The sequence below is a fragment of the Quercus lobata genome, chromosome 3 (genome assembly GCF_001633185.2).
Source record: "Quercus lobata isolate SW786 chromosome 3, ValleyOak3.0 Primary Assembly, whole genome shotgun sequence".
Lineage (NCBI taxonomy): Eukaryota > Viridiplantae > Streptophyta > Magnoliopsida > Fagales > Fagaceae > Quercus > Quercus lobata.
The window spans coordinates 73,729,941-73,746,306 of NC_044906.1; the positions used below are offsets into that span (position 1 = coordinate 73,729,941).

Below are 16,366 nucleotides of genomic sequence, written 5' to 3' on the forward strand. Positions count from 1 at the left end.
ATAACTGAACAAGGTGAAATAAGCAATTTATTATTCCAACATAAATACTACCCATCATGCAGCTTAATTTACACGGGAACATAGCCAACCATAATTGAACAAGGTGAGGTAACCAATTTATTATTCCAACATAAATACTACCCATCATGCCCTCTCACCAGACCTCCTAACGTACATGCCACCCCACCATGTAGTTACACAAGGATTCTCATTATTATAGGGTCAAAATTACTTCAAAGCTCAAATCGCCATTTTAAAATTCTGTATTGGTTCCTTTGGATTGCACGTTGTCAACGATCCAGGCTGCAAGAAAAATTGAAAATAAGTGTCTCTCCTTACTCCTAGACATATGAACCATGCTAGTATCTATTATGTATGTATTGCATACTGCAATCAAGTTGAGTAAAAGACATCTTACCGCGCATTCATTCACATCATCGCAGCCACACAATAGCTTCCCATTCAATCTGTCTACAGCTTGAAATGCTCCTCTACCATCACTCCTCTGCATCAATATACAATAACTATAACAATAATCCCAAACCAAACTTCATGTTCCTATAGGAGAAACCCCCATGATGGAAAAATAATAGCTTTACCTTGTAGAAGTCAACAGCAATAAAGTTAGCCCATCGGTTACCAGCTGCTCCATAACATGTTTGAAGCATATTAAGGAGCTCTGGTGAATTATCTTCACACGAGCTTTTCATAATTGGAACTGACTTATAGTAATTTACCAGAACCAAAGACTTAGTTTTGTCATTGAGTGCTGCTGACTCCGCACGGTTAGGACAGCTTCCTGAATTCATTCCATCATCCCCATCTGCAAATCTTAAAACAAAAGAAACTCAAAATTCATAGCACTATCAATATTAAATAGAAAGAATGCTTCACTGTACATATATTAAGGAGCATCATCCAATTGTTATGTTCTTCATGTAGACTGAATTCCAATTTTGATCCTTATGTTTGGGGAGTTTTCATTTTGGATGAGCAGTAGCCAGTAGGATGAAATTAAGCTTTTTATTCAGCTTATGTACTTATTCTTTTAAAGCTTTATTTTTTATTTTTGGTGTAACTGTACTTTTACAGTTTTACCCATTTTTTTATTATTTAATTTTTTTCATTTTTATCCTTTATGTTGAAAACAGACATGGGGGATGAAAATAAAAAATTTTAAAGAGTGCAATTTAAATCTGACATAAAATGTGTTTAATGGAACATCATGTTGTTTCTGTTCTTGACATAAAACAGGGGACTTACACATATTTTCGACCATATAGTTCCATTGATAAGCTATTCCTTCGCTTTCTTGCTTTTTTCTCTCTGTGGTGAAGACAATAAGCCTTTGATTATTAGCTACCATGTCTTTGACAAGAGGCCAATCTTGACCATTTTGAGGCATGTTTGACACTGGAAACCAGTACTTCATCAAACCAGAAGCATTAAAAACCTTTGTTAATCCATTTGGGGATTCTACATAGTCTTCCAAAATTAGGGTCACAATTTCTGATGGATTTGCTGCTAAGAAGGCTTCTACTTCCTTCAAAGTGTCTATAGCAGGGCTCTGTGAAAAGCAAAGCATCGAATCCAGCATTATTGTTACCATAAATTAGTTCATTGAAACATTATAAACCATTTTACTCTTTTATACTTAGTACAAGCTATCAACTCTCTATGTAAATTTGTAACCATATCACCAAATTTTCTTCTGTAGAGCATAATTTAAATTATATTGTGCTTGTAAGTAGGGTTTATGAATTGCTTACAAAGGCAGTAAAGTCATTACATTCCCCTTCAAATGAATGGCACAACCAAATGTCATCCTCGAAGTCATATGTGTCCAACATTAAGGCTCGAACTCCATCCTGGAAAAAGACAATTGTCAGTTATATATGAAGTACAAGTAAGTTATCAAAGGGTAGAACTTAGGTACAGTTTCTTAAGTGCTTCAATTAAATTTAAACACATAATTGCATTGACCGATATGGCACAAACAACATTACCTTTCCGAAGGAAAATTAAAGTCAATGCAGCCATATGTTTAAATTTAATTGGAGAACCTTAGGCACAATGCTTGAGGAATTATACCCAAGTTTTACTCTTTATCAAAACAATCTATGAATGTATGGACTCACATTTAGTTGTTGTGTGATACTGTCTTCTTGATTTGGCAATGCAAGTCGAGGAATCCCGGTATGGGATGGTTCTCCATCAAAGGCAAAAGAATTGTGGGTTGTCAAATATGCATATTTGTTGAAAGCTAAAGAATTGTTCTGTTGCAAATTAAGCTGGTTAGTGTGTTTTATTTTAAAGTGCGAATAGTATGACTGGAAATAAAGTTTGAACTTCATGAAAAGCCACCATCCTAAATTTCAAGTAGTGACTAGTATTTCTTTACCGGCCTATTGAATAAGATACATCTATGTTCATCCCAATTCAAAATTCAACAATTAGTAAGAATTGCTTATTTATAGTACACCTTATTTGCATAATGTGAAACAAAAAGCTAAAAATGAGCTTATTTCTAAAAAACTGAAAGTTAGATTATTTGAATAAAATTGAGATTAAAAGTAGCGTAGGACAAATAGTAGATAATTTAAGCAAAAAGCAAATTTTATTTGGTTGCCAAATACACATAGACTAATCATTGATCTTTTAATCAATTGCTAAGGTTTTCCTCTTCATTTTGCTTTCTCTTCAAAGTTTTCGATGATCAATGTAGTGTTGTTCAAAAGACAACAATTAGTGAATCAAATACATAGAACCAATAACATGGATTTGGATTTCCAATAGTTTGCAATCACAAAGAGAGATCAACAACATAAAAAAGTCTACAAAATCTTCATATAGAATGAGATTCAAAATTAGTTATTGACAGCCTTTTTTTGTGAGAGGAAAGTTATTGAAAACCTTGTAATCAAAATGAGTATGGTTTGAAAGATAGCTGATATAACCATTTTGAAATACTTTACATTTATAGAGAATAAAATAAAGTAGCTGATTTTTAGTTGTTTTTGGGATTGAGATTTATTCACAGAGAATGTTATATATTTCAAAATTTTCTACTGATTTTTTTTTTTTGGCTTACAACGTGTGGGGAGTAAGGAGATTTGAATTTAGGTTCTCTTCTATTGGATAACCGAACAATTTCACTGAGCTACAAGACGCTTGACAAATTTTTACTTTAAGAAGGAGAGAGAGTACCAGCAGCTTGAATTGGTCTGTAAAGGTTGATCTTATACATCTTTCATTATCAAATCTCGTAGGACAAGCGCCACACAATAGGCCAGCCGCACAATCTGCAGTTGATGAGCATTCCTCTAGGAGCTGCTATAACAGAAAAATACAACAACATTAGCTGAATTATGCATAAATTTATGTCACTTTTTGTGCAATGATACTATATATCATGGAATAAAGAGTTAAGACCTTGCATCCTCCATTGGAACAAGCATCAATAATGGCAGTAACACTGAGAAGAACTGAAATTATAACCAAGGGAATGTTTCCCAAGGGACCCATTTTGGAGCGGGTCTGGCTTACCTCCCGTACCTTTTTAACTGGACATGTCCCTTTGTTTTAAATATACAATGAAAAGTGGTAATGAGTTTTAATCCTCACATTTTATTTAGTTAGTGGATAATGTGATAATTTCTCATTAAAACAAAAGGAAATTCCTTTAAAAAAAGTATTAAAGATAAGTCCAACTAAGCAACAGCAAAATATTGAAAGAATATTATGTAACTGATTTACCGACATTTTATAATTGATTGTGTCCAATATTCCATGTTAGGTAAAAAATGGCCGATATTCAATGAAGAGTTTGAAATTACACTTTTTTTTTTTGATAAGTTTGAAATTACACTTGGGTGGCTAAAAAGTTGCTAAGTCAGACTGTCAGACGCAAAAATAGTAACATGACCAAAAAAAAACATAGAAATCTTAACATCACAATGCCAATATGGAAATCTTTTTTTTTTTTTCCGGAAAAAATATTCAATTTATAATTGGATTCTCAAAGGTAATTAAAGTTATTGGATTAATGATAATTTGTAGCCACCATGGTCCATGGAAAAGATGATTTATTAGATTCTTATCTATGGTCTAATAATCTGTTCTACCATAAAGTAGTGGAACATTGGAAACTCTATATATGATGATCTATGGTCAAATAATCTGTCCTACCACAGCCTGCCTCAAACTATCTTGGAGGTTTGTGTGGCAGATGGCTATCTTTGTTAGTCTTTTCCTCTTTCAATAAAGATCGAAGTTTATCAAAAAAATAAATAACCTGTCCTACCATAAATTGGTGGAACATTGGAAACTCTGTATATTTTTTTTTTTGGTAAAAGGAAACTCTGTAAATGGTTACATATTAATGTCTACTTTATTATCAAAAAGGTATTAATGTCCACTAGCCATTTCTATCAAAATTGTTAACCAAATTGAGTAAATATCTTCTCAAAAAAAAAAGAAAAAAAAGTGAAAAAAGGGAAAGTAAAAATGAATATTGTTATTAAGTAATGGACAAAGTTTAGCTACAAGATTGGTTGTAACCTAAATCCACCATCAGATTACATCTTCTTTTTATATCCTCCATACTTACAAAATTTCAAGAAAATTAAATATCAATAGCTATGTCATCAATAAAATTTTTAAATTGCAAGTTTTTGTAATTGAAAATTGTGCATAAAATATAAGCTTATAGATCATATAGTAAATAAAATCTGATTGACACAAAATTTGACATGTGTATTAAGAGCATAATGAACATACAATTCAAATATTAAAATTTCAAAATATGTAGTAATATTTATTTTATTGAGTGATTTTTTAGCCTTAAATTACAATCAATTTTGTTGTTAAACTTTGTCCTTAAGTAATACATGTCCAAAACTCTGATAGGAAAAATATTAAATACCCCAAACATGGGTCACACAACTACTCGCACCATAAAATAATAAATTAATTAATAGGATTCATTTCTTTGAAATGGTTCATATTTTTCTAACTATTTTTATTATGCATTTATTTTTCTAATTTATTTTGGTACAATTAAAATTTTCAAATTTCAAAGTTATTATTCAAATTCTCATTCTCTTAAGGAGATTATTATGATAATCAAAATTTATTATATAATTACAATTGATATTACTTAAATAATTGATAGTATTCTTAACCCAAACTTGTATTTTGCCATGCTTAAGTAGGTACACCAAAATTGGACCAAAGTGATCTAAAATGGACCAAATCGAATGAATAGACCGTATGGACCAAAGTGGACTGTATAGAGCTAAGCTGACCGCATGGACCACATAGAGCTAAGTGGACCATATGGACGAAATTGGACTGAATAGACCAAACTGGAAAGAATGGACTAAGTTGGACTGAATAGAGCTAAGTGGACCATATAGACTAAATTGGACCAAATAGACCTAACTGGAAAGAATGGACCAAATTGGATCGAATAGACCTAAGTGGACCGTATGGACTAAATTGGACGGAATAGATCGAAGTGGACTGAATGGACCAAATGGTTCAAATTGGACTGAAGTAGATAAAATTGGACAAAATATACTGAACATGACCGAAATGACCAAAGTAGACCGAATGGGCCGAATTGGACTGAATTGACTGAAGTAGACCGAATGAACCTAATTGAATTAAACTGGGCTGAAGTAGACTGAATTGGACCAAAATTGATCGAAGTGGACTGAAGTAGACTGAACCGAATCAAATTGATGAGTGGACCAAAATGGATTGAATGTCAATCTGTTATTAACATAGCCAAGATTGTGTTCGATATAAATTCAATTCTTATTTCCAAAATAATCAAGTATTAACTTAAACAAAAATCAAACCAAAACTGAGAGAGAGAGAGAGAGAGAGAGAGAGAGAGAGAGAGAGAGAGAGAGAGAGAGAGAGAGAGAGAGAGAGAGAGAGAGAGAGAGAGAGAGAGAGAGAGAGAGAGAGAGAGAGAGAGAGAGAGAGTACTTGGTCAGAGCAAGCCGCCCCATTCTATTACCAAACATAATTGGGAGAAGCTCATCCGAAACTAGAGCTAGAAATGCCTTATTTCATTTCGTGAACTAAAAAATACAATACCAAAATATATGAACCCAAAATAGAGTTTTAAAAATTACAATGATTCATCAATATAAAGTAAAATTGCAAAAAAGAATAAAAAAATGAAGAGGGAGAGAGAGAATAATAAGAAACTTATAGAAAATAATACATTTTTTAAAGTCTATTGAACCCACCATTCAAATATCCCAAAATGGAGGATCAAGCTTCCTCCTTTTTTTTTTCTTTTTTTTTTTATCCTATTATTTCATCTCACTTGCTTTTTCGGAATTTTTTTTTTTACTTATGAGATTGATTTATGAGAAAAATAATCTTATGTTTCTGCCATGAAAACCACTTGTTGTGACTTGTAAGTATTTCACTACACGTTCAATAACATAAAAATATCAACTCAACTTATAGAACACTCCCCCCACATATATAAACCTGTCTCACAAGATACTTTTTTCCCTTTCGAAACCATGTTTAGATAGTTTCAATATTTTTTTTCCTTTTGAAACTATGTTGGAACGGATGCCATAGATTGAAACTCTAAAAAAAAAAAAAAAAAAAAAAAGCTCCAATTTCATTCTCAAACAAATTGATAGCTCCAATTAAATGAGTATTTAGGCCATTAAGGTCCAGCCCAATAAAACAGTAACCTCTCCAAATCCAGTCACACATCTGTTCCTATAAAACACGTTTTTTTTAACACTACCAAACGCAGCCTAATAGAACAGAGCAGGGTGTGAGTCTGTGAGAGAGACACACACGCAGAAGAAATAGGCTTAGAAGTTGACCTGACCAGAAAAACAAAAAACCCAACAACCCATCAACGATGCCGACTCTCTCGAAGCTCTATTCAATGCAAGAAGCCTCTGAACACAACACCAAAGATGACTGCTGGGTCGTCATCGATGGCAAAGTACACATCTTTTTTCTCTTTTTTCACTTTTTTTGATTTGTATGAGCTAGTGGGTTTTTTTGTCTTTGAAGCTACTAGATTATCTTTATAAAGCTATTTGGGTCCTTTTTTCGCTTTTCAAAATCTTTGCTTTGTGGGTTTATGCTTAACTTTGTCATGAGATCTGTTTTGTTGTTTAAGTTTTAGTCCTTGAGTACAAGTTGCTCTATAGTATGTATAAGTTTCTGAATCTTATGTTTGGAGCTCAAATTTCTTGTGGGTTTTGTTGTTTATAAAGCCCAATAGCCTATAAACTTCATTTCATTACAAGATGTGCACTTGGCAAATCCATCTCAAATAACTCTTTCCATCAATGAATATGTTATTTATTAATCGCTTTAATTGAATTTCTTTATGTTGTAACTTCTCTTTAATTGTATTTTTCACTTTGTCCATGTTAACATTCTCATATCAGCTACACTAAGTTTTAAAAACATGTTTTTTCTTAGTGGCTCTATATTTAGTACTTTATAGCATTGGCTGTTCTTATTGTAATCTTGTAAAACTTTAAATTTTAACTTAATAGGCATTCTACTATCACACAATACTCTTGATACACTTCCTCATATCATCCATCATGCTCTTATCCAATGATTTGCTTCATCTTTGACCTCACTATCCTTATGAATTGTTATTTGTTGATCAATGGTACATGTATGTATATTTTAATGTGGGATATATGCATTTAATGGGACATAAATTCAGTTGAGGGATGTCAATATAGGTGTGGTAGGATTGCATGAGACTAATGTGGATTGATTTGATGTTTTTTTTTCTGGAGGTGTCTTTTTAGGACATTTCCTGCTTTGTAATTTCCCATAAAACTGATACAATAGCTTGAAGAATTTGATGATAAATTTTCTATTGCATCTTTTTTATCTTTTCTTTTTTTTTTTTTCTTTTATCCTACAAATAAATTTCTGAAACTATATTTATACTACTCGCAAATGCATGTAGATATGTTTGTTCAACTATCGTTTAAAAAATTGTTAGGCTTACTTGATAAGTATTCTAAGAAGGGATCAAAAAAACTTAATCTGGAGATGTAGATTTGTTGTTATGTTTGTTTGGGATTAGGTGGGTTATGCCAAGGACGGTGGTTGAACTATTGGCTTGTTTGAAGACTTGAAGGCTTATTTCTAGACAATGTAGTGGTGGAAATTGGTTTTCGGTGTTTGTCTTATATACATCCTGTGCAAACCAGTTGTGCCCCATGCGCTTTATAAATGCAATTTATCATCTAATAAAGGGAGCAGAAAGCACAAACCTCTCATTGTGTTGTTTTGATAGGTCATTATGTTGTTTATTCGTCACATGTTTGGTTTAGGCCCTTGCCACAGTATGTATATAGTAAATGAAAATTACATTTTCCCTGTTTTTCTCCTGGATAAATTGATGTGACAGTTGGAAGTTAGGGTTTTGTATGTTATTGAGATGTATATCTAACTTATAGTATGATGCAACTCACTCGCAGAAACAATGTTTGTTACATTATGTCAAAGTTACCTATACAATTTTATATTGACTAAAGGAACCTTGTACCTCTGATGTTGCTGATTCTTGTTCTGCATATTCAGAAATCTTGCACCTTGTCACTTTACACCCTGCCTTGAGTAACGAGTGAGGACTCAAATCTATATGAGCTTGGTTATTTTGTTGGCATTATATGCATACTTGTGCAGCAAGTGGTTTCTGGATGAGCTGAGTGTCTCAGTTTTCTGGGTGTAGTAAGCTTTCTATTGACTTCCCCCCTCTATCTTTGGACAGAGAAGTTGCTTTGTTTTCTTTGGAACTTCTGATATGTTTCCACTTGCAAGAAATTCTTAAAACCCCTTGAAGATCTTTCTTGGTGGAAGTTATGAAACTGATAGTTCTAGGCTCCGTTTCATGCCAAATTTGCGTACTGCATGCATAATCTTACTTAGGCCAATATGCACGGTCCTTCAGAACCCCACATATCGAGAACACACATGTGCACTCTCTTTCTCTTGCACTGTGGTTGCTGTACTCTCTCCTCCAGCTTGGTTATGCTGTCATCATTGTAATGTCTAATCTACGTTTTCCTCCTAGAAAAAGGACCTAGAACTATAAACTCTACTTGTAGATGGGGATAGACGTCTTGATCAACCTATGCATATTGTTTCTTTTGCATTGACATTTCTCCGTGTCATGCATCATAATGTTATTTAATCTACAGAAAAATAAATCAATCAGAATTTCTTACATAGTAATATAGACAACTTCTTTTCAGTTTCATTGGATGGCTTTTTGCCATTGCTAGGATTGTGTGCCAGTTTATGCTGCCTTTGTAAAGTATAAGTTTTATGGTCTCAAGTAGCCCATGTAAATAACAATATTGGAACATTAATTCTGAAGGTGTGCTAAATCTGACTATGACAGTACTAAAGCTCTCTTTTTATTGAAGGATTACCTTAGTATTGTGCTTGTATATTCTTTTCCCTTTCTCTTCAACACCCCCCCCCCCCTTCGTTTGTCAATTGTCATTGGAATTCAGGGGTTCATTTTATTGAAACAGTGGTTTTTGATGCAATTTACCCATGAAAAAAATGACAATTCCATAGGATGAAGTGGTGATACCTAATTAACTACACATTATATACATAGTTGTGGTTGATTGGCATGATTATTCTTCTCTGCTGTTGTTTTGTTCTTTACATTTTATATTTGGTCTTTTGCAGCTTCCCTCTGGGGGCTGCACTGTTTTATCATATTTCCTCTGCTCTCAATAGCATATAAATCAGCTGTGGGGTAATAGTTTGTCTCCACTTCAGGGCTGCTTGAGTTTGGGGCACCTAGGTAAATGGTGTCCCATATCTGAAAGTTTTGAATGGTCATTGATGCATATATATTAGTGTCTTGCTTCAAATGACTCTCTCTTGATATTTATGTCAAGTGTTTTTTGTCATGCCCAGGTATATGATGTGACAACTTATTTAGATGAGCACCCTGGTGGGGACGATGTAGTCCTTGCTGCTACAGGTATTTTTCTTATACTTCCTAATGGATGATTTCTGATAAAGTTGGACTGAATCATGATATATTCAAGTTAATAAATTAACTACCAATGTTATGGATGGAATTATTGATGTGTTTTGCTTTAATTCCATTAAAGGGAAAGATGCCACAGAGGAATTTGAGGATGCTGGACACAGCAAAAGTGCAAAGGAGCTCATGGAGACCTTTTGCATTGGTGAGCTTGACACAACTTTCATCCCACAACTTGAAATTTCGTCCAAGAAGCAAACAGACTATGCTCAGAAGCTAATGGATTTGACAAAGCAATACTGGGTTGTTCCTGTAGCAGCCGTCAGTGTCTCTGTGGTACTCGGCTTCTTGTACTTGCGTAAGAAGTAATGCAATTCAAATTTTCACTGGTTAGCTGCTGTAAGGAGTTGTCACAAATTTTGAAATAATTTTGAGGATATCAATTTCGGGAATTGGGTATTTGTTCCGCACAAGTTTCTCTGAAATTGTCATAGTTATAAAACTTCACATATTAATAGGGAAGCATGCGGAATGCGATTGTTAGATTGGCATATGGACGATTGAAGACATAGCATGCCGATCCTTTTATATTATAGCACAAAATTTGAATAATTAGATTGATATCAATTAAAGAACTGGCATAATGTTATGATCAAACATGCAGAATGTGTTCATCATTTTCTTATCAAAAAAAAAAAAGAATGTGTTCATCATTTCAATTGCACCTGAGATAGCCACCATTTTAAATGTGATAATATATTTGGTGACCCAAACCTTTTCAAGCTTGCAATTTAGAGCACAAAAGGTCTCATTCTCAGTTCACTTGAGTCCAATTTAAATTGATATGAAGCTCTTATGTCACTGTGACTAATTCACAGTTGGGTTTAATCTGAAATTGGGACAAGGGTCCGGTTCTTCCTACAAAAAGGACTTATCAACAACCAGAAATTGTTCATAAATCAAGTCCTCTTTGTTTGGAGCTATACATGACAGAACAGCAGCCAACTCGCTGGCCCATCATTATTTTGAGGGCTGACATTCAAATCTGGCCACAAACAAGCCCCCACCTTTTTAAAAATCAAACCAACACAAAGATCATTATATTTTGGGGGGTGGGGGCTGAAAAGGAACAAATTAATTTGCTGCCGATTGTTAGTAAGACCATGGGAGCATGGAGCCATTACCAGAATTCAATTAACTACTCACTAACTATATGGAATACCTGATTCTAAGGTTTCTTCTTTAGATAATTTTGGCACTTCATCATGACACCTACGCATAAAAGCATGCCCGTGTGATAACAATGTATTCTTTTCATGAAAGTTGAAAGATAAACATATGAGAAGGGAGAAAAATGGAAATTAACATTAAATTTCAAACATTATAATTAGTAGTTTAAGTTTTCAAACTATATTTTTTACTAGCATCTCGAGTCTAAGAGACTCGATTTGGGGTCTATAAATCAAGTTTTTGGGACTTGATTTTGATGGGTTGTTCACATCTGATGTGACACTTTTTCCACGTGGCATCTACATGGAAATCGAGTCTCTAAGACTCGATTTATATCACTTAAATAATTCCACCCAAATACTGACAATTCTCAGCAACCCAAAATCACATAAACAAAACCCAAATTTCTTTCAAATTTCAAATACCAATATGCCTTCGATTCCTGAAGAGCCATTGCTACCTCCGAACCCGGACCAGTTCTGCATGTTCCTGATTCAGTACCTGGAGATCTGGGAGATGTACAAGAAGGTCGAGGCCTCGTTCTAGATCGCCGAGGAGGTTGTTCTGGGGCTCGCGTGGCCTGGGTCTACTTGGGTCGCACACGGTGGTCTGAAACCTCCCACTCCAATCCCGATCTTCTCTCTCTTTCTGTTTTTTTTTTTTTTTTTTTTTTTGTTTTTTTTTTTTTTTTGTTTTTTTTTTTCCTCTGGGTTCTTCTGATGTTCTGGTGTTCCTCTTTGATTTGTTCTTATTTATAAGGGTTATAAGTCGAGTCTTAGAGACTCGATTCCATTTAGTCGCCACGTGGAAAAATATGCCACATCGGAAGTAATTAGAGCATAGAAATCGAGTCTTTGATACTCGATTTATAGGCCAAAATCGAGTCTAAAAGACTCGAGATACTAGTAAATAATTTAGTTTGGGAACTAGAACTATTGACTAAATGGTTGGGAAATTATGGTTAATTATCCATTTCGTCCTATGAGAAGAGTTGTGGACCTTCTTTACAAACAGTAAAGGGAGAGTTGTGTGTGATAACTGACTTTGTAAATATCTACTGTAGACACATCCTAGAGAATATTGTAGTCAGACTAGTGCTAGAACTTTGTTTGTAACTTTCACATAGTCAAAAAAAAAAGGTTTTTGGTTAAACATTTGTCTATAAGTCGTAAAATTTGTAGATGCCCATTTTGTTATATTAGACCCTCATGGTCATGTTAGTTTCTAGGATATTCTTATTCTTTTCTATCCATGTATCTTTGTTTTCTATATAAAGAGTGCATACCATTTGTATCTCTCAACAAATAATAGAACTCCATATTTCTATAGCTTTCTCTATAGTTTTCAGTTTGTGTTTGTCAAATATTTTTTCAGATCAGTTTGGAACTCATACTTATAAGGCAATTAATCTATTTCTTAATATTCATAATTAATTATTAAAAAAAAAGGCAGACTATATTACAAATTCTATACTTTATGGACGTTCTTAAATTAATTTTGAAAATTTTCAAATCAAAATTGTTTTGTTAGTTCAAATCAAACAATATGCTTTTAAAATCATATGAATTTAAAAGCATGCAATCAAACCTTAAAATCAAATTCAAAAAGTCGAAGGTTTAAATTGATACTAATTTGTGGATTCTAGTTAATTTAATTGGTAAAGTTTTTTGTTGTTGAATAAGATATTGGGTTCAAATCCCACATACACCAAAAAAAAAAAAAAAAAAGTTATCTTGACTTGATAGTAAAAAAAAAAAAACAATCATTATATAGCCGACGTCAAAGATTTTACATCTTACTGGATCTATAAAAAAAATGATTTTAAAAATATAGGGTTAAATATGAAACTAATGAAACTATTAGATTTATATTTGTACCAGTCATAAACTTGAAAGTATAATTTGCAATTTTTAAAAATTGTAAATCTAAATTTCTCCTAAAATATATGATTTAAAATCTAATTTGAGAGAGAGAGAGATCTCAAATGTTTCACACAATATAGGCCATCAAGAACTTTTTAACTCAACTAACACCTCCTAATGTCAACAATGAAAACGTTCAACATTTATATCATTCATTTCCTATTATTGTAAGTTGTAACTATCTGATCGGGAACCAAGAAAGAAAGAAAGAAAGAAAGAATTTTAACACAATATGATTTAAAATCTAATTTAAGAGAGAGATCTCAAATGTTTAACACAATATAGGCTGTTGAAAGCCTCATAATTCAATTAACACCTCCTAATATTAACAACGGAAACTTTTAGTTTACCCAAAAAAAAAAAAAAACCAACGGAAACTTTCAGTATTCATATCACTCATTTCCTATTGTTGTAAGTTTATAATTATCCGATCGGGACCAAAAGAAAAAAGAAAGAAAGGGTTTTAACTTTTAACACAGCATGGGCCACCCATCCATCTAAGACCCAACACCAAAACAACAACAACAACATGCCCTCCAAAAGACATGCCCTCCAAAAGCCCATTATGTATAATGTGGCAGTAACATAAGTATAAATACGCACAACCCACCACCTGTTTGTGAAAAAGACAACCAAAGGAAAAGAAGGTACTTCAGCTTAGAATTCAGAGTTCAGAGGTAAAAAAAAAAAAACAATGGCGCAACAAGTACAAGCAACACAACCAGTACAGAAGACAACGCTATACGTGGGAGGACTAGCAGAGGAAGTAAACGAGTCAATACTTCACGCTGCGTTCATACCATTCGGAGACATAAAAGACGTGAAGACCCCTCTGGACCAAGCCACTCAGAAGCACCGCTCCTTCGGATTCGTCACTTTCTTAGAGAAAGAAGACGCCACCTCCGCCATGGACAACATGGATGGTGCTGAGCTCTATGGCCGTGTCCTCACTGTCAACTACGCCCTCCCTGAACGCATCAAGGGTGGCGAGCAGGGTTGGGCCGCACAGCCCAGTATGTTTCTTTACCCTTTTGCCCACTTTTGAATTATTGCTTCTCTCTATATTTTACTACTTTTTATTTATTTATTGTTATTGTCTCGTTTTGTGAATTGGGCATTGTTTATTTGTGGTTTTTAATTTGTTGATATGCTAGTCTTGTTACAAAGTTATGATCTTTTCAAGTTTTGGGGTTCTGGGTTTCTAGGATTTAGTGCCTATATTTGTTGGGGTAAGAATTTTCCTCCAAATCATGTTTGTGATTCGAAGCAAGTGCAAAACTTAGTTACAGTTACTTGGGTGTTTTTGTTGTTGATGAATTGGATAGTTACAATGGGCGAGGGGGGATTCGAACTGTGAACGTATCTGTTGGAGGTATAAGGAGGTGCCGGTTGAGTTACAAGCGACTGTGAGACTTGTTGGCAGATTGGCAAATGCATCTCTTTGTGTATAGTTACAATTTCTAAAATTGATTTTAATTGGAGAATCTAAGTTACACTTCTAAGAATCTGATCCTACCTGTGATTTTAAATATCTATCACTGAATGCTTCTAATCACATTAGCTCTTTAATAGTAGTTTTTTTTTTTTAGCTGGGGTTCAATTTAAGTGATAGTCCAATGGTAAAGTCATTCTATGTGCTGTGCCATGTCTGAGGTTCAGGGTTTGTCCCATGTCCTCCAAATTAAGTTTAATGGAGTGACTTGATGGTCAATGCAACACAACCATGTGGATTATTGACCAATGCACTTCCTTGTGTATGTATGGTTACAACTTCTAAGGTCACATGGTTGGATTTAATTAGGGAACTTGAGGTCTTATACCTATGACATACATGTGGATTATCTGAGTGGGTTGAAGGAAATGAAGGTACAATACCTAGGATTTAGTGCCTATATTGGGGTAAGAAATTTCAAATGTCCATGAATGAATGTTTTTAATCATGTGAGCTATTTTAGTTTATGTAATTAAAAGTTGTGCAAAATTTATATATGATTTCTTAGGTTTGTTATATTTTGGTCCCAGTTGTGTATCTTAGATTCCCCTAGTTAAATTTACCCTGAAAAATAAGTTTGCAATTAAAAGTGCAAAATCTGGGTACAAAACTGTAGTGTTATGAATTAGGTTCTCTAATTAAATTCAACTGCGTGACTTAGGTTTTATGTTTTAGGTTTGCTAATTAAAATTCTACCATCTTGGCTTATTTGTCAATGCAGCACAAGTGCACAACCATGTGGCTTACATTACAGCTTCCAAGGCAACATGGTTAAATATTTTTTTTTTTGAGAATACTAAGTATTTTTTAACACATGGGGAGAGGTTAATCTCACATTAAAAAATGAGTGTGAGTTAAAGAGGTTTAAAACCTGTGTTGTGTATCCAAGAGTTAAACGCTTTTGGATATACACCACTGTAAGGCAACATGGTTGAAATTAATTCATAACATAAAGTAAACATTTACAGAACTATACCTATTAAAATACACATGGGTAGTTATCTAAATTGTCACATATAATGGGTTGGAGGTTGTGCGGGAACCACCTTTTGGCTAATATTTGTTGCTCCTTATTTCTGTATAGCTTAAACAAATAGTTCAAATTTCTCATTCAAAATAAGGAAACTTGTCATATTAATTCTGTTTTTGCTATAATCTTTTCTGTATTTGCTTCAATCTTTTGTAGTTTGGGCGGATGCCGACACATGGTTCGAAAGGCAGCAGCAAGAAGAGGAAATGCAGCGAATTCAGGCAGAGAATCGGGCTGCAATGGAGGCTGCAGAGGAGTTGCATCGAAAGAAAATGGCCCAAGATCGAGAAGGGGAAAAGGATGATGAAGAGATGAAGGATGATCCCATGGCAAGGGCTGAAGCTGAGGTTTTGAAACAGAAAGATTAGTTCTTCTAAGCTAACCAAAGTGAGCACTTGATGAGGGAAAGGGAAATGCTTTCATTATCATTTCTCTTAAAATCCTAATTGTTTTTCTAATCAAATCTCTGTAACCTGTCACAACTCTCAGTGTAGAACTTTGCATTGGAAATGAATAGTTTTTATTTTTGTATGAGCATTTGCCTCTCTGATAAGACTTGTGGAATGGTTTGATTGCTTTGATTTCATAACCACTTCCTGCTTCATGGCTAGTGGCAGTTGTCCATGATCTTGATTTTATGTTCACACGTTGGCTAT

The 16,366-nt window shown here is 33.9% G+C and overlaps 3 protein-coding genes across 4 annotated transcripts; 2 read left to right on the forward strand and 1 right to left on the reverse strand.

The window, feature by feature from the left end:
* Positions 1-3,563, reverse strand: LOC115982488 (PI-PLC X domain-containing protein At5g67130). 2 transcript variants are annotated; one of them, XM_031105099.1, is made up of 8 exons: positions 3,433-3,563; positions 3,208-3,330; positions 2,139-2,276; positions 1,770-1,868; positions 1,264-1,567; positions 600-823; positions 419-505; positions 1-303 (listed from the first exon to the last, which is right to left on the reverse strand). In XM_031105099.1, exons 1-8 carry the CDS (start codon positions 3,523-3,525, stop codon positions 241-243), a joined length of 1,131 nt encoding a protein of 376 aa, XP_030960959.1. In that variant the 5' UTR covers positions 3,526-3,563; the 3' UTR covers positions 1-240. The 2 variants fall into 2 exon arrangements, with proteins under 2 accessions (XP_030960959.1, XP_030960958.1); XM_031105098.1 differs by having other exon boundaries at positions 3,208-3,333.
* A 3,209-nt stretch (positions 3,564-6,772) lies between these two features.
* LOC115979053 (cytochrome b5) lies at positions 6,773-10,693 on the forward strand. Its single transcript, XM_031101005.1, has 3 exons — positions 6,773-6,991; positions 9,964-10,030; positions 10,164-10,693. The coding sequence occupies exons 1-3, from the start codon at positions 6,905-6,907 to the stop codon at positions 10,403-10,405; spliced, it is 396 nt and encodes a 131-aa protein (XP_030956865.1). The 5' UTR covers positions 6,773-6,904; the 3' UTR covers positions 10,406-10,693.
* Positions 10,694-13,689: 2,996 nt separating this feature from the next.
* On the forward strand, positions 13,690-16,348 carry LOC115979165 (peptidyl-prolyl cis-trans isomerase E). The gene is made up of 2 exons (XM_031101134.1): positions 13,690-14,201; positions 15,867-16,348. Exons 1-2 carry the CDS (start codon positions 13,883-13,885, stop codon positions 16,076-16,078), a joined length of 531 nt encoding a protein of 176 aa, XP_030956994.1. The 5' UTR covers positions 13,690-13,882; the 3' UTR covers positions 16,079-16,348.
* The last annotated feature ends 18 nt before the right edge of the window (positions 16,349-16,366 follow it).

What these genes read in the sequence shown, in the direction of transcription:
- LOC115982488 (XM_031105098.1), bottom strand. Translation starts at nt 3,525, where the DNA reads ATGGGTCCCTTGGGAAACATTCCCTTGGTTATAATTTCAGTTCTTCTC. An exon ending in GTTCCAATGGAGGATGCAAG is followed by an intron (nt 3,334 to 3,432) that starts GTCTTAACTCTT and finishes TTTCTGTTATAG; the next exon opens with CAGCTCCTAGAGGAATGCTC. An exon ending in TTGCTGTTGACTTCTACAAG is followed by an intron (nt 506 to 599) that starts GTAAAGCTATTA and finishes ATATTGATGCAG; the next exon opens with AGGAGTGATGGTAGAGGAGC.
- LOC115979053 (XM_031101005.1), top strand. Translation starts at nt 6,905, where the DNA reads ATGCCGACTCTCTCGAAGCTCTATTCAATGCAAGAAGCCTCTGAACAC. An exon ending in GGGTCGTCATCGATGGCAAA is followed by an intron (nt 6,992 to 9,963) that starts GTACACATCTTT and finishes TGTCATGCCCAG; the next exon opens with GTATATGATGTGACAACTTA. An exon ending in TGTAGTCCTTGCTGCTACAG is followed by an intron (nt 10,031 to 10,163) that starts GTATTTTTCTTA and finishes ATTCCATTAAAG; the next exon opens with GGAAAGATGCCACAGAGGAA.
- LOC115979165 (XM_031101134.1), top strand. Translation starts at nt 13,883, where the DNA reads ATGGCGCAACAAGTACAAGCAACACAACCAGTACAGAAGACAACGCTA. An exon ending in GGGTTGGGCCGCACAGCCCA is followed by an intron (nt 14,202 to 15,866) that starts GTATGTTTCTTT and finishes AATCTTTTGTAG; the next exon opens with TTTGGGCGGATGCCGACACA.